Source organism: Vipera ursinii, assembly GCF_947247035.1.
Source record: "Vipera ursinii genome assembly, chromosome: 1".
Taxonomy (NCBI): domain Eukaryota; kingdom Metazoa; phylum Chordata; class Lepidosauria; order Squamata; family Viperidae; genus Vipera; species Vipera ursinii.
In genome coordinates, this window is record NC_139512.1 from 75,002,062 (window position 1) to 75,027,397 (window position 25,336).

Here is a 25,336-nt window from a genome sequence, read left to right on the forward strand (position 1 = left end):
AATTCAATACCATATGGAAAGATGCTGGCATATTTGGCAAATGTAAGCAAATACCTAAAATAGCCACTGCAAAATTGGAAAACCTTCACTTATTTATAGTTTTTTGTTCTGTTCTCTTTCTTTCCTAATACAGTTAAGCAAAAATTGTAAGATTAATAAAAATAGCAGTTATATATCATTTTGGGCATTTATATGCAGGTTCATGTACTGGACTGACTGGGGAGCTAATCCAAAGATTGAGCGTGCAGGAATGGATGCCTCTAATCGCCTGGTGATCATCTCTTCCAACCTGACCTGGCCCAATGGACTGGCTATTGACTATGAGTCTCAGTGCTTATACTGGGCAGATGCTGGCATGAAGACAATTGAATATGCTGGCCTGGATGGCACTGATAGGAAGGTAAAATAATAATGATGATGATGATGATGATGATGATGATGATGATGATGATGATGATGATGTTCGAAGGGACCTTGGAGGTCATCTTGTCCAACCCCCTGCTCAGGCAGGAAACCCTATACCATTTCATACAAATGGCTGTCCAGTCTCTTCTTAAAAACTTCCAGTGTTGGAGCATTCACCGCTTCTGGAGGCAGGTTGTTCCACTGGTTAGTTGTTCTAACTGTCAGGAAGTTTCTCCTTAGTTCTAGGTTGCTTCTCTCCTTGATTAGTTTCCATCCATTGCTTCTTGTCCTGCCTTCGGGTGCTTTGGAGAATAGGCTGACTCTCTCTTCTTTGTGGCAGCCCCTGAGATATTGGAACACTGCTGTCATGTCACCCCTCGCCCTTCTCTTCATTAAACTAGACATACTCAATTCCAGCAACCAAGTTGAATAGCCAAGTTGAATTGATTTCTGGGAAAGGGTAAATAGGATATATTTATTTTATTTATTTTATTACATTTATATACCGCCCTTTCCCTGAGGACTCAGGGCGGTTTACAGGGAATTAAAAACCAACAATACAAAAGTTAAAACCAGTTTAAAAAAGATTAAACTTAACCCTGTGCAAATAAAACTCCAGTTAAAATAAATTAATCCTCAGCCTGGGCCAGAGAGCTCAAAGAGCCAGGTCTTCAGGCCCCGGCGGAATGAACAGAGGTTGCGGGCAGTCCTCAGCTCCACTGGCAGCTGGTTCCAGAGGGCAGGCGCCCCCACTGAGAAGGCCCTATCCCTGGGTGTTACCCGCCGGCAATCTCTTACCGGTGGGACCCTGAGAAGACCCTCCCTGTGGGAGCGCACTGGACGAAGGGCACTTGATGCTGGCAGCAAGTGTTCCCTCAAATACCCCGGACCCAAGCCATGTAGGGCTTTATAGGTAATGACCAGCACCTTGAATTTCACCCGGAGGGCAACCGGAAGCCAATGCAGCTCACGGAGTAGAGGTGTTACATGGGAGTATCGGGAGATCCCCATTACAACTCGCGCAACCGCATTCTGCACCAGTTGAAGCCTCCGAGTGGTCCTCAAGGGCAGCCCCATGTAGAGAGCCCCATATGAAATGTTTGTTTACAGAAAACACACATGTATTCTCTTTGAGCCAACATGCCTTGTTTTGATCTTCAGAGGAGTTCAGTTGCTCCTCTAAAGGGACAAATGAATAACTTTTGAGCGAAGATGATAGACAGTGAAATGTATGGAAAACTGTTGCTGCATTGTTGAGACAGCCTTAGACTTCCCTTGGTGCCCATAATAGTTCTCAGCCAGGTCCCTGAAGGTCGAGTGCATTTGAAAGGGATCAGGTTGGGAAAACGTACTCTACAGTTTGTCAAAAATGAAGGCAAATATACATGCCCTAGGATAATATTGCAGGATCCAATCTGGGTCAGTCACCAGGACTGGAGTTTAGTCTTCTGAGCTCTCAGACCCGTCTGGAGCCCATCTTCAAGGAACTTCTCTCTCACTGGAATGTGTTAAAGTTTCCTGAGGATGGGCCCCAACACGGCCCTGAAAGCTCAGAAAACTAAAACGCCGATCCTGTTGATCAACCCAGATTGGATTCTACAGAATCTATAATCTACCACTGCTTCTGGGCAACTGTGCATTGCTGTTTTTTTTTAAAAAAAAAACCTGCTCTTTTCCTGGCAGTTGGTTGATTTGCTTTTGGGATTGACAGATATTGATCGGGAGCAATTTGCCTCACCCATTTGGGCTCACTCTTTATGGAGCTTGGATCTACTGGACAGACTGGCAGACGAAAAGCATCCAGAGTGCTGACAAAAGAACAGGGCTGGATCGTGAGACTCTACAGGACAACCTAGAAAACCTTATGGATATCCATGTCTTTCATCGGCAGAGACTTGCAGGTATGGAAGACTTCTGCATCAAGATAAGAAGTTACACATCTTTGGGCTACAGATAGAAAAAGTTTCAGGTTTTTCATTCTACTCTGACAGTGCCATAATGTTTAAGGTACCACTAGATGACACCTATTGATACCCACCAAGTCCCCTTTTTTAATTCTACAGGTAGTCCTCAACTTATGTTTTACAACAGGACTGGAAAATTAGTTGTTAAATCGTGTGGTCATGAATGAGGCATTATGTGACCACACCTAATTTTACAATATTTTTTGCTGTAGTCTTTAAACAAATCACCACAGTCATTAAGTGAGATGTCACGTGACTGCAACTTGTATGACCTTCCCTGCCAACTTTCCCATTGATTTTGCTTGTCAGAAGCTGGTTGGAAAGGTTGCAAATAGCAATTGCTATAAATGCTCAAAGGATGCCAAGTGCCCAAATCATGACCACATGATTGCGGGGATGCCATAAATGTAAGGAACAGTTGTAAGTTACTCTGCCAACATAACTTCGAGTCGTTGCTAAATGAATGATCCTAAATCAAGGACTACCTGTAATATTTTTTTTAAAAAATAGGCATGACCAGTTGTAAAAACAGCTGGAACCACGCTAGATTTAATTTTATTTACACATGAAACTACATTAGAACAGTAATTACATTAATTTAATTCAGTTAATGGAAGTATTATCTATCACTCTGCCCTTGTTAGATTAAAAGCCATAAATTGGTATTGACTTTTGATGAGCTGCGGATTTTGATGAAAGATTTGGGCCCCTGAAACCTCAGTTTGTGCATCAGTTTGTCTTTATGGAAAGTACTCCCTTTCAGATTCATACACACACACACACACACACACACACACACACACACACATATACCTTCCTTCCCAGAAGAAGGAAGCTGAAGCCACCAGCCTGAGGATGATGGATGGGATTCCGTCGAAACGTTGCTCCTACACCTTCAATTCTACGCGGTAAAAAACCCGAATGACCAAAGATCCATATATATATATACATATATACATACATATATGCTGTAGTCACACCGGACAGTTCATATATTTGTTTAAATTACTAACAAAGAATTTAGGGAGGCTGATATGCATTTCGGACTCATTAGTCCTCATCAGTCAGTCAGAAGGGTATGACTGACTGATGAGGACTGAGTCCGAAATGCATATCAGCCTCCCTAAATTCTTTGTTAGTAATTTAAACATATATATGTTTAAATTATATATATATATATATATATATATATATATATATATATATATATATATATATATATATATATACACACACACACACACACCTAACTGTAAACTGTAAATAATTGTAAACCACAGTTATTCCTAAATGCTTTCTTTTGATAATGGTTTCATTATTGTGTCTTTCAGTACATACACCATGCCATGTTAATAATGGTGGATGCAGTCATCTTTGTCTCCTGGCTCCACTTCCTAAAGGCTACAGCTGTTCTTGTCCTACCGGTATCAACCTACAACCGGATGGCAGAACATGTTTATCAGGTGGGTCTCTATCTTCTGTGGTCCTGTTGGTCCCTGGAAGAGAGAAATGTCTCCAATACCCCACATTCTAACCCTAGAAAAGTTATATTCTCAAATTACAAGAAAGTTTTACATTTTCTGCTTCAGGTAGAATTTTAGGCGGGTTGCAGTATAGTCAGACAAAAGTTATAATAGCTTCGATGACAATGAAATGTCTGCATAAAAATTTGTTCCTATATAAATTATGTCTGATCAGTTACTAAAGTAGATAGAGTTTGAAGGAAGCCCTGGGCGTTATAGAGGTGTATCAGACATAAATGCATTAACAGACTTGTTGGTAAAGTGGAGTAGTTATTATATTTGTGGAATCCTTGCTGCTTTTCAATATTGTTCAATATTTCATTTTACTAATTTTAATAACATTAATTTAAACTGTAAATATACAGCAGTTTACACATGAGAATGTCACTAGGATTTATTGGAAACCTGTAGCATATGATCTGTTGAATATGATAAATACATAATTCTTGTATTGGTTTAATATATGGATAATCTGAAGACATGAATAATTTTTTAGATACTGGACCTTACTTGTACTGATTCTGATTATCACGCTATACAGTATTTTATTTGGCTTACATGTAGTAAGGTACTATTGGTAAATTTTACTAAACAATATTTTTCTTCAAGCATATGCTTAAAAATAATTATTACATAGTTGAACAACCACATTCAGTATTTCTTACAATCTTTCATCACATTTATGGCCCTACTTTTATGGTCTTGGATAAATTGATGGCTTTTATTCATTTCCATGATCACCTTTGGCAGCTGAAATTTTTGTTGCGTTAAGAAGGGATATTTGAGAAAAAGAATTCCTGTAATTATGTATTTTCAACTTTGCAGGAATGTCTGCCTTCCTGATCTTTGCAAGAAGATCAGATATTCGTCTGGTTTCTCTTGATATTCCATATTTTGCTGATGTAGTTGTCTCAGTCAACGTCACTATGAAAAACACCATCGCCATTGGAGTTGATCCTGAAGAAGGTTGGCAATATATAATTTAACCATTTTTAGATGTAGGGAATTGTTCAGGGCAGAGTAAATTTATCAGTAAATGAAAAGCAACCTGTCCAATAAATGGCGTGATTCATATTAAAAAATACATTCCCCAAATGTTCATGAAATCATTGTAAAAGAAGCTGGTTTTTTTTAATGTTCCAAGTCTAATTAAAACAACCTTTCCCAAACTAATATGGCTCCAAATACCTTCAAATACAACTCCAGAATTCCTATAGGCCATGTTGGCTGAAAGTTTTGGAAGCTATAGTCCCAATATATCTAAAAGCAGTTTTTCCCAAAAGTAATTTTCAAGGCAATTGTATTCCACATAGGTTCTGCCCTGGTGAAGTGTTGTATTTTTCAATCTTGGAAACTTTTAAGATTTGTGGCCTTCACCTCAGAGCATGTTGCTGCAGTATTCTAAGAATTGAAGTCACAAATCTTAAAACTGATGAAAGTTTGTGTGTGTGCGTTGTGTATGGAATAATAACCTATTTTATATTAATATTATAGTGATGGTGTGTGTCTTCATTAAATACCACATGATATATTCATAAATAAATTGCTGCTGTTTTTGCTTTTCTTGGCAGAGGGATATAGAAATATACACTTTCTTCTTTACTTTTCTCCATTTTTGGAAATAATAGATTAAATAGATTAAATAATAGATTGTACCAGATCCTGAAGACACAATTTACAGTATTGTTTTTCACCAAAGTAATCTTAGATATTTGCAGGCTAACAAGGAGATTTAATTTAAATAAATGATATTAATGTTCTTATATTTTTTCAACAGGAAAGGTTTATTGGTCAGACAGCACATTGAGGAAGATCAGCAGAGCTTCATTGGATGGGTCTCAGTATGAGGATATCATTACTACAGGTAATAAATAGATGGTTTGGTAAATACTGAATATCAAAGATATGGATTCTTTTCAATGAGGTGAACTTTATTTTTTTTGCATTATTTTCCCTAATGCAACTTCTACACTATAACAATAATATATTTCTTTTTATGTAGGGTTGCAAACCACAGATGGATTAGCTGTGGATGCTATTGGCCGCAAAGTATATTGGACTGATACAGGAACAAACAGAATTGAAGTGGCTAACCTGGATGGGACAATGAGAAAAGTTTTAATATGGGAAAATCTGGACAGCCCACGGGCAATTGCATTATATCATGAAACGGGGTGAGTGCTTGCAATAGATTATTTTGTTTTCAAGGGAATGTCTGCAGAGGAGAAGACAACATGACAATAAGTAATATGCTCACTTTTCAATGGATAGTTTATTTTCCCCTTCTTTTCCTTTAGGTATATGTATTGGACAGACTGGGGTGAAAATGCTAAACTGGAACGAGCAGGGATGGATGGCTCTAACCGCATGGTGCTTATTAGCAACAACCTGGGATGGCCTAATGGTCTGGCTGTGGATAAAGCTGGATCACAACTATTTTGGGCTGATGCACATACTGAGGTTAGAATGACATGAGGGCAGTCTCTAATTTTAAATGTTTGGTGTGAAAAGTTGCCTCAGAGTGAAGCAATGGAATGTAAGGATGAGTATGAGATCTTAGGGATTAAGGGTAAATTTGTACGTGTATGCGTGTTCATCACTCTGGGATTCTAACACCATTGGATGACTTACATTTCTAAAACATCCATAACCTATCAAGCTTTATTGCTTAAACTTCATGCTGGTTGACATTGCCTCAACTTCTGTTTTACTTGAATATATTTGTATACAGGTAGTCCTTGAGTTATGACCACAGTTGGGATCGGAATCTTGGTTGTTGAGCAAAGCGGTAATTTAGTGAGATGTCATGTGACTGCTTTGCTCAATGACCATAATCCAGTTGTGGTCATTAAGTCATTGGGCAGATTGTTAGGTAGATGAAGTCCTAGGGATGTTTCAGGTGGTAGGGGAGACCTGGGAGGCTCCCTTCAGGAGCTAAAAATCCTCCCTGCCAAAATCCAAGCAGGATTTTCAGCCCTGAGTGAAGAGAAATTTGTGCATGACCCGTGCTATGTCTCCCAGAGTTTTCCCAGCACTTGAGGCACCCTGTGATCCTTACCTTACCACACTGGTTATCTACTTTCTGCTTGGATTTTGGCTCCCTTGTCTCTGGGGACTGGTTGTAAGAGCTGCTTACATATGGAAGGAACTCCTTCATTGGGGACCTCAACCTCCGGGTGAGATTCAAGGTGCTGGTGATGACCTATAAAGCCCTAAATGGCATGGGTCCAGATTATCTCAGGGATCACCTGCTGCCAGCATCAGCCTCCCATCGTCCTGTGCGCTCCCACAGGGAGGGCCTCCTTAGGGTTCCACCAGTTAGGGAATGCCGGTGGGTGATTCCAAGGGGGAGGGCATTCTCTGTGGGCACGCCTGCCCTATGGAATGAACTGCCGGTGGAACTTCGGACTGCCCCGGACCTTCGCTTGTTTCGCCGGGACCTGAAAACTTGGTTATTTGATCTTTCTGGCCTGGACTGAGGGGGTTTTAATTTAACTTTAACTTTTAACTTTTAATTTTTTTTAATTGTGGGCTAGTCTTAATTTAATTATATTTTAATTGTATTTATTTGTATTGTTTAATTCGCCTTGTAAACCGCCCTGAGTCCTTCGGGAATAGGGTGGTATATAAAATCAACTAACAAATAAATAAATAATAAAAACAGAGCCAAAATCCTCCAGAACCAAATGAGCTCAGTTCCCCACATGCAAGGAAGGGAACTCCTTTGGCAGGATGCAAAAACAGAGCCAATATTTTCAGGATTTCAGCTGTTTCTGCACCCTGCTGAAGAAGTTCACCTCTCCTTGGGATGCAGCTTCTTTCAGTCAGCTTCCAGAGACAAGAGGGAGTTCCCTAGGAGGATAGCAGCAGCTTGCAAGTTTTCCTACCAGCTTCCCCTTTGAATTTCTAGGGAAGCTGGTAGAGAAGATTGCAAATGGCAATCACATGCCTGCAGTATGCTTAGCAACCAGTCATGTATGAACAGGTTACCAAGCAACCAGATTGTGAGGGTGTCATAATTTATGGTGTGTAAAGCATCCTTTATTTTTTTTTAAAAAAATATTTTATTAATTTTTAACAATTACAATCTTTAGTGCTTAGTAAACAACGTCTTGTCTGGGTTCACATATCTAATGTTAACTTCTTCAATATCAATCTCTTCAATACTACACAATCCAGTGTTTTTTCCTTGCTCCTCCTTTTCCCCCCTATTTGTTTTCATTTTCCCAACACTACGCAAATACATTTCTTGCTGCTATTAATATATACAAAATTGAATAAAAACATCCTCATCAGGTTTTCTAGTGTTATACAAATAACAATATCAGTTTAAAACCTTTTTTTCTATCCAATTTATATTTAAAATGTATTTGCAATTAAAATCTCCTTATTAAATCAATATCCTCTTTTTCATGTTCTTAATTATGTTTAATATCAATATTCGGAATACCTTTGTCAGTTATAGTTTTCTCAAGGTTAGTTACATTTATATAGTTAAGAGTTTCATTTATACAAGCCATCTTTGTACTTTCATATTTCCCATAACAAACAAGAAGCGCTATTCTAGTTATAAATCATATATTTCTTATTATAAAAATCTAATTGTATCTAAGGGTTATCCATTCTTTTAATCATATTCAAAGAAATATTTAATTATATAATGTCCCCTCTGGTAAGACAAATCATCTGTTTTTTAAGACTAATTCTAGCTTTCTTCCTTTACCAAATAGCTTTCCAGGCCAAGGCAATTAAATTGCCAAATAATTTTTTCTCTATTTTTGTGAAAGTTGCTTGGAATGAGAAAGACAATTTAAGTAAGGTATTTTTGAATTCTGCCCATTTATATTCCTTAAGCAACTCCCACTTTCCTTCTCTCTCAGCTTCTCTTTTCATTTTTTGTCTCCTAATTTCTGGCATTTCCCCTAACATCTCTATAGTCCCTTTTTAAAAATCTTCTTTCTTGTCCTCAAGTGTACTTTGCAGACCTAGTGCCTTTTCCATTTTCATTATTATAGCTGGGTCTTGCAAGATTTTATTTGTCTGTAGCAGTTTGTATTTCCCTTCTGTCTTCCATCTCCAGATCAATTTCCTCTGAATCATCTTCTATTTTCTGGGTTGTTTGTTCATACTTTGTAGTCGTTGTCTGGGAACTTTCTAGTTGTAGATTTAAATTAGAAATTTGCTGATTTATGTTAACTAAATTGTTTTTAATCTCATCATAGTTTCTTTTGTGTCTTCTTTATGGGAAACAATTGTTTGGTGAATCAATTGTAGCATAGAATATATCTCCTTCTGAAAAGTGTTTTTTCTTGAGGTGTCACTCCTGCAGATCCTTGATAAACCTGGCTGGGGGCTTCAAATGAAGGTGTTGCATATATTTTCCTACCACTTTTGTCTGGGTATGAGGCCTCCATTTTGTTTCCTCCCTCCAGATAGTCTGTCAGAGCTTTTGTGACCTCCAAATACAAGTCTTATCTAATATCACCAATCTTAATGGCAACAGAACAAAATTTCATCTAGTTTTTCTGGTCTTTATATATAGCCTTTATAATCCTATAGGTTCCATGATATGAGTCCAGCAGTAAAGGCAATGTTTTGTAATAGTCCTTCTGCTCCTACATCCAAAAATTGTCAGTCAGGCCAAATTGCAATCCATAGTATTCAAAGTGTTCGAAATATTCTGCCACCCCAAAAACAATCCAAAGCTCTCTCCCAGCCTAACATAGCCAAAAGTCAAATTTTTCTTTCTTTCCAAGTAGCTCTTAAGATTAAGAGTCATAGCTCAGTAGATATTTATAGTCCATGAAGTCCTTATCAGGGTGATAAGTATGCCAAAATATTTTGCTCTGTTGTCAGCTGTTCTCTGTTGAGCTAGGAGTCATCAAGCAGCCCAGAAGCTAGGTTATTATCTGTTTCTAAGCTTCTTACCAGGTCAGCATCACTCCTTTCAGTTGTAGTGCTATTCTCTAATCCATCAATAGATGTCATTCTATATCCATTTTCCAGTCTCAAAACAGAAGGTTGATTTCTGATATTTTACCCCAATATTTTTTCAAAGAGAAAATCTTAACAGTTATTTCAGTTCTCAAATTTGTCAAAGCTGTAGCTTTATTTTGTTTCCACTTCAGTATTATATCTTTCTGTCCCCCATAAAAAAATTAAAACACTGCTTCCATTTCTCTGGACGGGTGGGGCTACAGCCCCCTTCCTTCTCATGTTCGGAGGCTTTTAGTTTCTTGGGAGCCTTTTCCAGGAAATTCAGTTAAAAAATAGTAGAGAAATGATCAATATTCTTACCCAGTTCCACACACATTGTTTAGAATCTGCTAGTTAGTGCTTTGTTTCTTTGACTGTCAGTAGCTGGAGGCTGGCCACAGGGATGCAGCCAGGCTTTCCCCTGCCGGTTTGGAGGGCTTTCCTCAGATCAAACGGAAAGACTGCCATCTCTCCATGATCAGCGAGGCACCCCTCCTTCTTCATCACCTCTTCGGGGTGACTTTAGCGCCTTTTGGGGGGCCCCAGCAGGGCAAAATTAGGAACAGAAAGCAGAGCTCTGCCTTCTTACATCCGTATCGCTATGACATCATACCGGAAGCCCTTATGTTTAAAGCATCCTTTCTGAGGCTATCATAATTCTGGACTATCATTAAATGAATGGTTGTAAATTGAGAATTACCTGTATTGCTATCTAATGAGTTGCAGATAAGAAGCAAAGAGAATCAAATTTTAGAATCTAGATATGGTAGCTTGGAATCTTCCTGCAACTTGGTTCAATCTTTTAAAAATCTACTTTGTCTCTGAGGAAAAAAAACCTAGAGTGATGAGTTCATGCTCATATATAAGTTTAATGAGTTCATGCTCATATATAAGTTTAATTTAAAAAAATCTGTCTTACAAGGCATGGATGTCTTCTTTTCAAAGTGGAAATGGAGCACTGAAATTCACTGTTTATTTTCTTAAAGGTATGCCCTGAAGAGACACCCAAATGACAGCATTATTGATAGCTAGATTCATACAATAAATTAAATCCTAATAGCAAAGTACATTTCCTGTTCTTGTCACTTGCTGATCCAAACTCATAAGATGGACTGATCAACACAACATGCTGACAACTGGGTAGACTCCTATTTTAGCCTAGTCCAGAGTGTTATGTAAATCCAGGCAATCAATGGTTGATTTACTGCATAGCCTAGTCGGGTAGTCAAGATATGCCTTGCTGACTTCATTTCTTCTGGGCTAGGCCTCTCTTTTCAATTTTATCTTATGGAATCCTTGGATGAAATTAAAATACAATTTAGCAGAATGCTAGAAATAAGCATCTAGAATGGATTATACCACGGGTGTCAAACTCACCACGTCACATGATGTGTTGCGATGTTTTGTGACTTTTTTCACATTGCCGGAGCTGAGGTGGGTGTGGCCTCCGCATGATGCAACTGACCCACAGGCCGGCAGTTTGACACCCCTGGATTGTACTATTCTTGGCTTCTTGGATCATAGGAAGAGTTGCTACCTATTGGAGGCCTCTCTACCCCGTAATCAGAAGTTCCTTGACATTCCAACATTCTGTTCTTTTCAGCGTATTGAGGCTTCAGATCTAAATGGTGTAAACCGCCACACCCTGCTGTCCCCAGTGCAGCACCCTTATGGCCTGACTTTATTAGATTCTTACATCTATTGGACTGATTGGCAAACAAGAAGCATTCACCGAGCTGATAAGAACACTGGTGCTAATGTCATCTTGGTGAGAACAAATCTTCCTGGATTAATGGACATCCAGGCCATTGACAAAGGGAGGCCTCTTGGTAAGTTTTCCTATTTTCTTTAAGCCAGACTTCCTGAATGTTCATGGGCATGCTTTAATTCTTGAAAATCACTCATGCATTGTTTTTAAAAAAGCAAACACTAAGCTTATCTGGCCTCAACATTTTCTGTAGATTTTACTCCAATGTTTATTCTAACTGTTCAAGCACAATTCCTCAGGCCTTGTTGCCTGGGAGTTATGAACTCAAAAGCTCAATTATATCTGGAGGGCATCAGCCTGAGGAAAGCTATACTGAATTAATATTAGCCTTTTTGATGGTAATCTCAGAGATGATCCATTTCTCCTAAGGTATTAACAAATGTGGCAAGAAAAATGGAGGTTGCTCCCATCTCTGCCTCCCAAACCCTGAAGGCTTCTCATGTGCCTGCCCTACTGGAATTCAACTGAAGATTGATGAAAGATCTTGCGACCCTTCTCCTGAAACCTACCTGCTCTTCTCTAGCCGGGCCTCCATCAGGAGGATCTCACTAGATACTAGTGATCACATTGATGTTTATGTCCCTGTTCCAGAGCTGAACAATGTTATCTCCTTGGACTATGACAGTGTAGATGGCAAGGTTTACTACACAGATGTCATATTAGATGTCATCAGGTAGGTATCTTCCAAATTTCTCATTGTATGTTAATTAGCTACATAATCATTTCTCCCCCCCCCCCCGAAACTGTTCTTTGTCAAAGGGATCTGCCCTATGGAAAAATGTTTAGGTAGAATGTTCTCCTTATTCTCCATGATATCTTCTTCCAGACGAGCAGATCTAGATGGAAGTAATATGGAAACTATTATTGGTCAAGGACTAAAGAGAACCGATGGTTTGTCTGTGGACTGGGTAGCTCGAAATCTATATTGGACAGACACTGGCCGCAACACAATTGAAGTTGCAAGATTGGATGGAAGCTGCAGGAAAGTGCTGATAAATAACAGTCTGGATGAACCACGGGCAATTGCTGTCTTTCCTAGAAAAGGGTAAGTCAATATTAGCAAAAATATTTATTTAAACAATTTATTGCATTAGCTACAAATATTCTCTTCTGTTGGTACATCAGCCAAAAGATAAGTGTAAAGCAACTTTCTTAACTTGGTGCCTTTAATATATTTTGGACTACTATTCTCACGAGTTATCTTATCAGGAGGGAGCTGTTGCACTTGGAGGATGCCAGGTTGAAGAAGGGATACAATGAGTAGGAAAGAAAAAGGAAGAGGAGTGGCTAAAGTAGAGGTCTGCCTTCAGACATGAGGCAAATGGATTCCTTTGATGGACAGGCCATCTTTTAGAGCTGATTGACATGTATCATTTTGCACTTGGTTTATTTTCTTCTAGATACCTCTTCTGGACTGACTGGGGACATATTGCTAAAATTGAGCGTGCAAACCTGGATGGTTCTGAACGAAAGATTTTGATCAATACTGATTTAGGCTGGCCCAATGGACTGACTTTAGATTATGACATCAGAAGGTCAGTATAACCTTGCATTTCAGAATTATTGACTGTAGAACTGTTGTGTTGTTTTTTTTAAAATAAAACTTTCCTTTTTTTAAGGCATGTCCCCATGCTGCCTTAGAATCAGGAATTGTAACTGATAGAAAGTTTCAGAAGTGGCTATTAGTTTAATTTCCATTCTTTCTGTCATTCTAGGATTTATTGGGTAGATGCTCATCTAGACCGCATAGAAAGTGCTGATCTTAATGGGAAATTACGCCAAGTGTTGATCAGTCAAGTGTCACATCCCTTTGCCTTGACACAGGTACAAAGGAAGGTGGTGGTGGTGAATGCTGAAACGAAACTTAACTTCTATGCAGAGAGTTTGTTTACTTTGTACACAGTGGACAAAGTTTGTACAGGGCTCTTTTTTCTTTCTCCTGTATATCAGCCTATTAAGTGATGCTATAAGCATTTAAAGAGAAGTAATGTAGTACAGTTCAGCTCAGGTGCAGATAGTTGGAAAAAAAGTTTCTTCATGATAGAAGAGTCAAGGAAGCATATCCTTAGATATATGTAAGGCTTTTGATTCTCTGGAAATCCAATTTTTAAAACAAATATTAAAGAAATTTAAATTTGGGACCAGTTTTTGTTGGATGATTAAACAGCTAAAGTTCAGATAGGACTGAACAACTATAATTCAGATCCTATTATAACTTTAAGAGACACTAAGCAGGGTTGTCCTTTATCACTTTTATTATTTAAGCTAGCCCTTAGAAGCATTGGCAATAGCACTCAGACACAATAATCAGATTTGTGGGATGAAAATGGGAGAGATTTGTGGATGATACAATTTTGACAAATTTGAACAGGTTTCAGGAATATCAATTAATTTTCGTAAATCACAGCTGATTTTTTATACTCTTCCAAAACCTCAGAAGGAAATTTCTATAGCTTTAGGGGATCCAGTAGTATATAAATTTTTATAATATTTAGATATGCCTATTACTGAAATATTAGCAAAATATGAAGATTCTTGCAAGGCTTAACTTTTTATTTCAATGCCTCCCAGTGGTTATTTATTTATTTATGTTATTTAATTATCTTTTTTTTTTAAAAAAGGACTCTGGACAGTGTACAAATACAATATTAAAAACATAACAACTGTACATAAAATGTAAAAAGAGGCAAGCAATGTTAAAAATTAATTTAAACATTTTTTTATTTAATTAACCAAAAGTAATTTCAGAAGAGACTTCAAAACACTGGCAAAAATGAGAGTAAATAAAATAATTTATGTTAATGTAATTACTTAAAGTGTTACTTGAAAAATAAATATGGTAATATGTTGAAAAAATATAAAAAAGAGCAAGTTTTAAGTTTACTCCCATTTCATTCCTCTGTGTTTATTACATAGTACAATAATCCTGTGTCTGCTTCTTTTCTGAGCAGCAGGATAGGTGGCTGTATTGGACAGATTGGCAAACAAAATCTATTCAGCGTGTGGACAAATACTCTGGTCGTAATAAGGAGACTGTGTTAGCCAATGTAGAAGGACTTATGGATATTATTGTGGTTTCTCCTCAAAGGCAAACAGGTATGTGCAATCATCTGGGTTTATTCATTAATTCATTCTATCAGATTAATGAATAATATATTCTCTAAACCAGTCTTCTGCAATCCAGGCGGTTGGATTACAACTCTCATCAACTGATCTGGCATGGCCCTGAGAGGTGGCTGGAGAATTTGGGGGCTGTAATAATCAAAATACAGAGCAACTCTTTTTTGTTTTCCCTCTTGATGAATGATTCTGAATTGTCTCTATTGCTTTTGTATGGATTCAGGTGAAGAAAGTAGTTGAAAGCATATCATTATGGAAAGCTGTTTGGATTTAGGATCTTACTTGTGAAATTATCTGTGTTTCCTTCAGACACAAAGGCTGGGGATAATGGCTTTACCATACAAAATATAGGAATAAAACTGCCTTTCAGCTCTGGCTGTTAGCTAGTATCGTATTAGCCTATATTGATTAAACAAAACCCAGACTGGTACAAATAATGAATTAGGCAAGAAGTATGTGAGGAAACCTACACCTCCCTTGTTGGGTATACCCCAACCCATTCAAGGGAAAATACACGTCAGATGTTGAAAAGTACAGGATTTTGATCCAAAGCATTAAGGAAATGGTAGCTGGATGGCAGCAAGTGATTACACCCGACCACCACTACTGGTATGCTTTATGAACCTTTTCTGAGTATGGCCAGCTACTGTGTGAGCCCAGAAGAGCAAAGCTTGTTGAAGGAGTAACCTCAGGTACAGCATACATGTATGATTGGCAAAACAAAGCAAAACTTACTCCTCATTCTGAATCCCGGTATTATTGCTGCTATGTTCCACTTCATTTCCTTTCTTAACTCCCATACTAGCAAATTGTTCTTATTCATTTTAATAGGATTTAGAGTAAAGTGCTGCATTTAAAATGAGGCCACAGGCTTGCCAGTTAGCATCCTGGTCTCTGCTAAAAGGACTCCAGGTAGAGATCAAAAAACCCTATGTGGAGAGCTGAAAGAGATACATTCATATATTTTTAGGTAGCCAGCAAAATAAAGGCCCCATACACTTTGTATATCATCATGACAACCATTTGACTTTTTAAAAGTTTAAAATGTCTGTGTTGTTTTTGCTCTAAAGTGTTTATTCTTTTGGGTCTTGGGGAAAGCATAATGTTTCAGATTTTGTGATGTACTGTAGGTCATTATTGGTAAAGAGAATAGTTATTTAAGATATTGGCACTTTGGTCAGAGGAGATACTTTTCACTATACCCTAATATATTTTGAGTAAGGGAACATGAAGTCCTATGCTAGGGAGGAGAAAATTATATCTTTTGTGAAACATCTGGTCTGTACCTTCTAGGAACAAACGTTTGTGGAGTGAATAATGGAGGCTGTACCCATCTCTGCTTTGCCAGGGCTTCTGACTTTGTTTGTGCATGTCCCGATGAACCAGATGGACAGCCTTGCTCTCATGGTAAGTTGTTTGTATACTACACCTTCCAGTATGAATCATAGCCCATCTTTTCTCTGATTAAAGGCTGTTTCAGAAAAATGGCTTCATCCCCTTAAATAAACTACAGCTATAAAGTACTTCTTTGGTAAAGCATTCAAATGCCTAGGGACAAGAGTAAGGTTTTGTCCTTTTTTACACTGTTTTATTAAAAATGTTAACTATTTGTTCCCTGAGATGATTCTTCTATGTTGCAGATGTCCCATATATACATTTTTCAATTTTTTAATCTTAGAATACAGCACAATTCAGACCAGTTTGTTATATTTCACTGGTAATTTGTGTGTAGTGACTTCAAACATTTTCCTACATATAATATTAAATGCAATTTAGGAATCATTCATTAGTATATAAAAAAGACCCTTCTAATATATGTTTTCCATTGCATTTACACAACTTGTAGATGCCTGGCAAACTAGACGTGCTTATTCTCATTTTTGCTCTCATAGTACAACACGACATATTTCATTACAAAAAGAATCTTAGACATTTCTGCTCTATTGAATAATGAAAAAGTTTATATTTCCATAAATAAAATGTCAGGCTTAATTGTCTCCTTTGTCTCAGGTTATTTTCCTTTCTCTTCTGTCCAGTTCCTAGCATGGGGCCTCCAAATCCTGAGACAACTCATACAAGCAAAAGGAGCCAGACTTCTACTGACAGATTGAAAACTCCAACAACCAAGCCACATATTTCTGTGGAAACAATAGAAGGAAAGTGAGTGGTTCTGTTGACTGAAAGTGAATGAGGGGAAAATGTGGGGTCCATTCTCTTTTTAAGACTCCTTTCTCCATTTTTTTAAAAAAACTGCCATATTTTAGATATCATAAAGTTCTTTACCTCTTTATCAGATAATAAGGGATCACAGTTAATCTGTTAATTCAAACCATTCAGATATAGCGCTGCATTCTTCCCCTATAGTGACAGAAATTCATTGGGATATATTAAATAAAGGTTTCTTTTGGGCTTTGGGCTATAAAGTTATTCTTTTTACCTAGTTTTTCTGCTTTATCTTGGTTCAATTTAACACAGTTTCTAATAGGAAGATGGCTTCATTTGAAGTTCAGCATCTTCTTTTTCTTGTTGTTCTTTAGCTGCTCTGATAAGAAAGTTGGTCAAGGTTTGTGCAACCGAGCAAATGAAGCAATATTGGCAACTGAAGGTGAGTTTTTCATTTTTATCTTCACTTCATCTCAGGGATTCAGGAACAATAAAAATGATCAACTATTGCTGTAATTAAATTGGAGCCACTGAATGAAATTATGTAGGTTGACAAAAGAGTAATATGTTTAGTTCACTATCTTGCACATCAGCTGTTTTATTTTGCAGCTTTTCAGAGGTTTGCTCAATAAATCTTAGTGGGCCCTAAGATGCTAATGTTGAATGAAACCACTGCAGATCACGCAGTGATTTCAGATACATTATATTAATCTGGTTTTGTTCATCATAATCTAATAGGTAATAAAGTGTAAATAAATACTTAACCATCTAGGACACACAGATTTTTTATTAACTCGAATATATAGTTCTAGAAACACAGCATCATCCTTAATCTGACTCTATCTTCTTTCAGGAGAAGGGCTACATGTCAGTTACATCACTGGAGGTCTTTTCAGTATACTGAGTATTCTGCTGCTGATTGCTGCTGTGATTATATACAGGTAATTCTATATCTTCCTTCCTTCAGTCTTTCTGAATTAATGTATCAGTCAGAATACTTTAAGCATATGCCAGGCTTTCTTTGACCTCTGTAAATTTTAGGAAAATTTATCATCTTAGCTTGCAAGGCTAATAGATGAGACCATGTAGAATTCTTACAGATGCTTGTTTATTTACATAGCTTATTTGTAAGGAAAACTTCCTCTTTGTATACTTCTGTAAAATTCAAGATAGGTAGGATAAGTGGTAACAGAATTTCATTTTCATTTTCCTCCCATAAAAAGGATTAGACTTCTATTATCTATGTATGCTATATCTATGTATGCTGCCTGATAATTTTCAGTATAAATATAATGGAATATTAAACATGCTTTGGTTTAAACTTTTCATTTTTGAATGGATATTTATCTTGTTTGTGAATGGTATTTATTACTTTGCCAGGATGAAATAAAATACACTTTGTCTGCTTAAACAGAAGCACTGACTATACAATTAACCAGAGATCTGATGAAGTACACATTATTTTGTCATGAATTTCACTAGGGGTTTTTGGTATACGGATGAGGGTTTGGCTGTAGAACTTTGTAAGAGCTAATGTTTGTAAAGGAATTAGGACCTTCATGCACTGAGACGCAAAGTGGCCTTGGACTAAGTCATACCTTTTCACTCTGATCTGTCTCACTGGGTTGTTGAAATGGGAATAAAATGAAGGGAGATCTCTATGGTAGCAGTAAATGCGTAGACTGGAATCTAATAAATAGACAAATGTTTTCTGTTTTTCACACTGTTTTTGCAGGCATAAGAAGTCCAAATTCACAGATCCTAATCTAAGTAATCTGACCTACAGTAATCCCTCTTATCGGACATCTACCCAAGAAGTGAAGATTGAAACAATTCCCAAGCCAGCCATATATAATCAGCTCTGCTTTAAGAAGGAGGTAAAGAGCTGTTTTCAGAACTTGATCTTAATCTGCTGTGGCATTAAAAACAGAATTGCAATAGCATAATTTATTTGCATTATTGGAATCTTTAGCTGCCTTAGTCAGAAAATTGGAATGGCTTGTTTTAGTTATATTAATTATGATCTTAGGAACTTATAATGTGTGTTTTCTATTTTGAGTTGGTCCAGCTGATCTGGTATTCTTAGTGCCCTGTGTCTGTTGGTGCTTTACTACCCATTAATATTCTGGTTGAAGGAAACCAGTAGTTTTAAGAGTTTAGCCATGATTTCTTTTGGTGCTGAAGTCTCCTCTGTTTCTTCCTCAGCATCTTTCTCACCCCTCTGATAGCCTTTCACCATTCCTCTTTTGACCATCCACAGCCTCACATCAGGTATCATAGCTCTGTGTTTGTGCAACCTCCACCTTTCTTAATTCTGTGATGTTAGATAGCCTAATGCTCTCTGATATAACTTCTGCTTGGCTAACTTTCTGCTCTGTGTTGTTGAACTACTGTTGGTGTTTCAGCCCCTAGAAAGAAGTACTGGAAATTCTTTTATAATTGCCCTAGTTGCGTCATTTTATACTGCCTGTATTTTGTTTTTACATTTGCATGTAGCACATAATCAAAGTGATCAGCCAAAAGAAGACTTTTGAAAGAGGTGAAGCATGATTCAGAGAAAAGTTACTTTACCTTGAGTAGTCAGTATTTCTCTCCTATGCATCTTGCTCATTTTGGAGACATATTGCCTTCTGTTGTTTGGTTTTATACTAAAATTAATTATGGATTGCTTGGTGTAGCACTTCTCATTTTCAATAAAGATTTTTACTTGGATATTTTTAATATTGCATAAATCAGATATTAGCAATATTTCTAATTTTTACTATACTTCTGCTGAAGATTAGATGCAAATCTCAGAACTATGGACAGGGTGGGGGCTCTGTAAGGCTTATGTAATAGGAAAATTTTGCATTTGTTATTTTGATATTGACTCCTAGTTTAATAATTGCTTATATGAACAGGATTTTGCTATATCACTGTTTCTAGTAGTTTCTCATTTTTTGTTTCTTGTAATTTTTTAATTATTTGTTTACTGCTGTCCCTCAATATATATTTATTGCTTCTTTTACTAACACTTGGTAAACTGAATTTGCAAAGGCATTTCTTAGAACAGTTGGTAGACTAGATAGTATTTCATATTTGCAGAACGCTACAAATTAGAGAAATTCACAACAATGTATTACTATTTGATATTTAGCTCTAATATGCTCGTACAATTTTTTTTGGCTTCCATAAATCATCCTCAAATGTGTGCTTTGTTTTTGATTTGTCAATTAAGAATATTTGCATATCTATGTAACATTTTGCTTTTGTGAGTTTGTTTCAGTCTTTGTTTCCCCAACATTACATTTTAAGGGTCAAAGGAAAGTTTTTCTATCTCTTATTAATCTAAGAGGCTATGTTTGTTTCTTTATTTAATTCAGGTGTGTCCAAGCTTTTGACGTGCCTGGGCTGCATTTGGGTCAAAATAAATTGCCTTGGGCAGCATATAAAATATATAATATAGTTAACATATATAAAACACAATTTTCCTCTATTTTTAAAAAATAAATTTTATTGTATCTTCTGGGGCTGCATTATTAGCTGTCCATGGATGCATGTGGCCCACGGGCTACAGGTTGGACATGCTTATTTAACTTATCTCACCCAAGTGATTCTAGGTGTGGCTTACAGGATTAAAATGTATAAACACATACAAAACTTAACCAAGGAAACTTGACTCCACTCATCACCACCACCAACAAAGTGCATCCACTGTCTATCCCAAGTCTTGCAGAAAGCTAACAGTCTCCAAATCTCTGTGGGGAATGCTGTTCTATAGGACATGTGCTGCCATTGAGAAGGCACACTTAGTCCAACAAGATTACATTGTTTAATAGAGGGGACCCAGAACATGTCTCTACTAGTTCCATAAGTTGGAGGATATAGTCCAGACATGTCAAACTCGCAATGTCACGTGACGTCACACAATGTATCTGGAGAGTTTTGCCATTGCCGGCAACGGGGTGGGCACAGCTTCCAGATGACGCATCCACCCCGTGGGCCGGCAGTTTGACACCCCTGATATAGTCCATTGTTTCTTTATTCACATGACAAAAATTAGCCTTTCAAAAGTACTGTTTTTTACACTTGACTGTACATGTCTTGGTTTTGTTTGTTTGCAGAATGGTCCTGATCATAGTTACACCAAGGACAAGATCAAGATTGTTGAAGGAATATGCCTCTTGTCCAATGATGAATCTGAATGGGATGATCTTAAACAGATAAGAAGCTCTCGGGGATGTATCCTCCGCGACCATGTATGCATGAAGACTGACACAGTCTCTATCCAAGCCAGCTCTGGCTCATTGGGTGACACTGAAACTGAGCAACTGTTGAAAGAGGAGCAGTCAGAATGCAGCAGCATTACTGCAGCCACTCCTCCTGAATGTCACGGCTCCCTTCCAGACACAGGCTGGAAGAACCAGCGCAAACCTTCAACAGAAAGTGAAGTCTAAAGAATACGCAGAGACTTGTCCCTCCTACTATCATCCTTCACATTGATGAAATAGGATCTTGCCCTCTATTCGGTGAAAAAGTCAGAGACTAGTCACTTGATCATGGAGTCCAGAGACTTCCTTTGCAGAAGCATTTGAGCTGGACTGTGCCTTTGAGGCAGATGGAACACAGCTAAGGGACCCTTTTCACTCACTGCTAGATCATGTTTATTTATATGTCCCTTCATCCTAGAAGCTGTGGTATAAATCTAGTAGCAGTTTCTTTTTCACTTGAACCTGATGCAGCTTTCATCTGGGTTTGTGCATAAGCTGGTCAAAGATTCCAAATCTTCAGTGGCCAATATTATGAACTTAGCCATTATTGACACCTGTTACCTTTTCTCAGAGGGCATTGGCACTAACTGGATTTTGCACTGTACTCCTTCTGTTTTAAGAGGAAAGAGTTAGAGCCAATTGAACTGCCTGAAGTGAGCAAAGGGATACAAGAACAGGTCACTTTCACAGGTTTTGTACAGGGAGAGCAAATACATCTGAAACATAATTGCAAGGGACAATAAAACATCGCCCCCATTTTTACAAAATGGGGAACCACTGCTGCATCTAATGTAGGGTATGAGGAATTTAAGAGGGTAAAGTCTTAGTCTGTTGCTGGCAACAGTCATTGGTCCTGTGACATCCATCATAATACCCTTTCTAAAATATAGATAGAACTTACAAATCTGTTTCCTGGATAGACTGTTTTCTTTCTCCATTTTCAATGGCTTCCATATAGTTTTGACCTGCAGGGAAGATAGTTTTGATCTGGTGCAATGTTATTTAATCATTCTTATTGCCTGGTTCACAGGGCCAAGTGCTGAAAAACTTTGCTGCTGAAATATGTGTGGAACACAAAGGCAATGTATTAGGTATTATCTGGAACAAAATTGGTTGTAAAAATCCAGCTCCAATTTTCTGTTAAAAATTAGGGGAGTTTTTCTAACTTATTTTCTGCCAATCTTTTCTCTTTTGAAATCCTGGAAGGAATACGGTACTTTAGCTGCACCTTTTTTCTCATATTTGCTGTATTAGTTGAGCAGACAAAATGTGTCAAAAAGTGGGTGTGTGCAATTGAAAAATAATGTATGTGGATAGGAAATAATGTAGTTAAGGTGACAGATGGCACACTACAAATAATTTACTTGTATAAAAATCCTTCCCTTTTAACTACATCAGAAATGATGCTATTACTTATTCTATGCTATAACAAAAAGTCAAAAGCTGAGAAACTGCCATTTCACAACATGCATTGTGGGTGACAATTTACATAACAAATAGTGTTTTGCACATTGTCCAGACTTCATTTGACAACACAGAGGTTCTATGGAAGTCTTATCTAGAACTATTAACCATATGAGGTATTCTCTGGGAAAATGTGATTCAGTCTCTTTCTAGTCCTGCAACTGCTCTCCCATGGCCAATGAAAGATGCATGGACAATGGTTGTGTCCCTGTGACATTAGTCTTGATAGAGTATAAATTTCCTGTGTCCAAACTAGTCATCCAACTACTTTCTGCTTTGTGTATTGTTCAAGCAGGAAGGCAGGAAAAATTTGAATGGATTCATGGACCACAGCAAGATTATTTTTTATCTCTGTTCAAAATCACCATGTTGTAACTTTAATTTTATTACATCATTTCTACCACTGAAAGAAACATAGCTTTCTGTTCTTTTCCAAACATATATTATCAGCAAATTGACTTAACAATTTCCCCACTCAAGCATTGCATAAATCATCTGTAATAATAATACATGCAGAAAAATAAGCCACAGTTAAGACTGTCAGCCAGATGGATGCATTAATACTGTATTTCCCCCAAAATAAGACATCACCTGAAAATAAGCCCTAATGCGTCTTTTGGAGCAAAAATTAATATAAGACCCAGTCTTATTTTGGAGGAAATACGGTAATCTGATCAAAGATCTCAATATATTGAATTGTACTTTCCAGATTCATCACTTTAGAGGTAGACCTTGCTTAATGACTGCTCTGCTTAGCAACCGTTTGAAGTTACAATGATGAAGTTAGATTTTAGAAAAAATAACTTATGACTGTTGCAGCATCTCCACTACCGTGATCACCATTTGAGCACTTCACAACCACCATTTACAGCTATCACACCATCCCATGGTCACATGATCACCATTTGCATGTCTCACAACCAGCTTCCAATAAGCAGAGTCAATGAAGATGTGAAGTCACAAGCTGTGATTGGTGGTAATAACTTTCTGTGGTGATAAGTCTGTTCTCTTTACGATCGCATGGCTTAGTTGCCACTCCCAATTGTGGTTACTAAGCAAGGACTACTTGCATCCGCTATACATCAGTTTAATCTGGATTTGCAAGTCTGTTTGGTGGCCTTATAGGTATACATTGGAATATAATAATTAAGTATGCCTTCCTTTTGCAGTTCTTTTTTGAAAACAAAATGTATTATGGTTATTTTCTAATTTCATAAAGTAAATCAAGGTATGAAACTTTTTACAGGCCAACTGGCATTTTAGTGATACACAAACAAATGCAATCTAAAGAGTAGATGAGTCAGAAAGGGCTAAATTTGATCTCATTTACCTGTCATTAATATTAGTCTCAAACCTTGTATCTAATAATGCAATTCCGTGACAAAAATAATAGCTTCACATATTTCTGATAACCAGCTTAGAATCTATTTTCACTTTTCTAATTTTCCCCACTCTTTCTTGCAGAAATCTTCTAACTCAGAAATATTCTTGAATTATCTTACTTTTACTGCACTTTTGAGATCTTCCTACAGATTTTCAATTATATTAAAGACCGGGGATTGTGAAGACCATTCCAAAATCTTTATTTTTATAAAGATGTTAGAAAGTGCTAATTAAAAGTGAATCCAGACTTTTGCAATCTGCCATATATTGGTAGTGCTCATTTAGTGACTGCCTCAGAGAACGATTGTTCAATTATAAACGTGATGAAAATTTATGATCACTGCCTGCATTTACAACCTTTGCATCATCTCCTCCTCCACTCTCAGTCATGTTTGCCATTACAGTTAGTCAGCATGGTATCATATTGTTGTATGCCTGACCCATTTTTTTCCCCTTTTGTTCCCCTCATAGGGCAGAGATATCGCTTAGCTCTTCCTGAGCTGCTTTTGTCCAAGTCTCTAAAAAGTACTAACACAACTTAACAAGTTCAGCTCTGAGACTTTAATTGATTAGAATTTTCCAGCCAGCTGGTGGCTGCTGCTTGAAAATGACAATTAATTTCTCACTAAAACCTTTTGTTTGGCTCTAAGAGGACCCTGGCTCTCAACCAGGAGAAACAAGGCAAACAGCCGCTAGTGCATTACTTTCAATGTCTGTTCCCCAGTGTGTGCCTGCCTACTCTTTAGTAATCTCTCCTTTTCTAATGAATGGAAATATAAACATCAACTCTCTTCTTGTTTATTATCCCAGCATTGGGGTGAGCATTCCAAAAGGACAGAGGAATGGGGGAAAAGGGATATAAGATTTTCCCTATTTCCCAGCTTCCTTGTGAATCCCACAAACAACCTCTGATGTGAGCTCGCCCATTTGGGTAATAAAATAATTTGTTAAATTTATATGCTGCCCAATCCCAAATGACTCTGGGTGCCTTACAACATTTAAAAACACACATATATATATATATATATATATATATTTTAAAAAAACCACTTACACAAAAGCAGTACAAGACAGAAGAACTTCAATGGCAAAGAGAATAAATTGAGAAGGGAGCAGATAGCTAAAGAGGGGCTTCAGTCATCCTCTCCAAAGGCCAATGCAAATAGCCAAGCCTTTGAAACACAAGGTGGCAGCTGTTTAAACCTCAGGGGGAACTTCATTCCAGAGGCCAGGCGCTGCTATAGAGAAGGTCACACTTCCAAGGCACCAATAGATGACATTGTTTAATTGATGGAACCCAGAGCATACCAACCCTGCCAG

The 25,336-nt window shown here is 37.5% G+C and overlaps 1 protein-coding gene across 1 annotated transcript in view; it reads left to right on the forward strand.

The window, feature by feature from the left end:
- LRP4 (LDL receptor related protein 4) overlaps positions 1–21,355 on the forward strand; it is a gene marked incomplete at both ends in the record, with an annotated part of 105,941 nt that extends 84,586 nt beyond the window's left edge. Inside the window, 19 exons of the mRNA XM_083356583.1 lie at positions 199–400; positions 2,117–2,306; positions 3,701–3,832; positions 4,718–4,858; positions 5,670–5,756; positions 5,895–6,066; positions 6,190–6,352; positions 11,472–11,697; positions 12,006–12,309; positions 12,463–12,681; positions 13,037–13,171; positions 13,352–13,460; positions 14,588–14,732; positions 16,050–16,163; positions 16,793–16,916; positions 17,294–17,361; positions 17,773–17,860; positions 18,655–18,796; positions 21,023–21,355. Coding sequence (XP_083212709.1) covers positions 199–400; positions 2,117–2,306; positions 3,701–3,832; positions 4,718–4,858; positions 5,670–5,756; positions 5,895–6,066; positions 6,190–6,352; positions 11,472–11,697; positions 12,006–12,309; positions 12,463–12,681; positions 13,037–13,171; positions 13,352–13,460; positions 14,588–14,732; positions 16,050–16,163; positions 16,793–16,916; positions 17,294–17,361; positions 17,773–17,860; positions 18,655–18,796; positions 21,023–21,355 — 3,094 coding nt within the window. The remainder of the gene's footprint in view (positions 1–198; positions 401–2,116; positions 2,307–3,700; positions 3,833–4,717; positions 4,859–5,669; positions 5,757–5,894; positions 6,067–6,189; positions 6,353–11,471; positions 11,698–12,005; positions 12,310–12,462; positions 12,682–13,036; positions 13,172–13,351; positions 13,461–14,587; positions 14,733–16,049; positions 16,164–16,792; positions 16,917–17,293; positions 17,362–17,772; positions 17,861–18,654; positions 18,797–21,022) is intronic.
- Between the last annotated feature and the right edge of the window lie 3,981 nt (positions 21,356–25,336).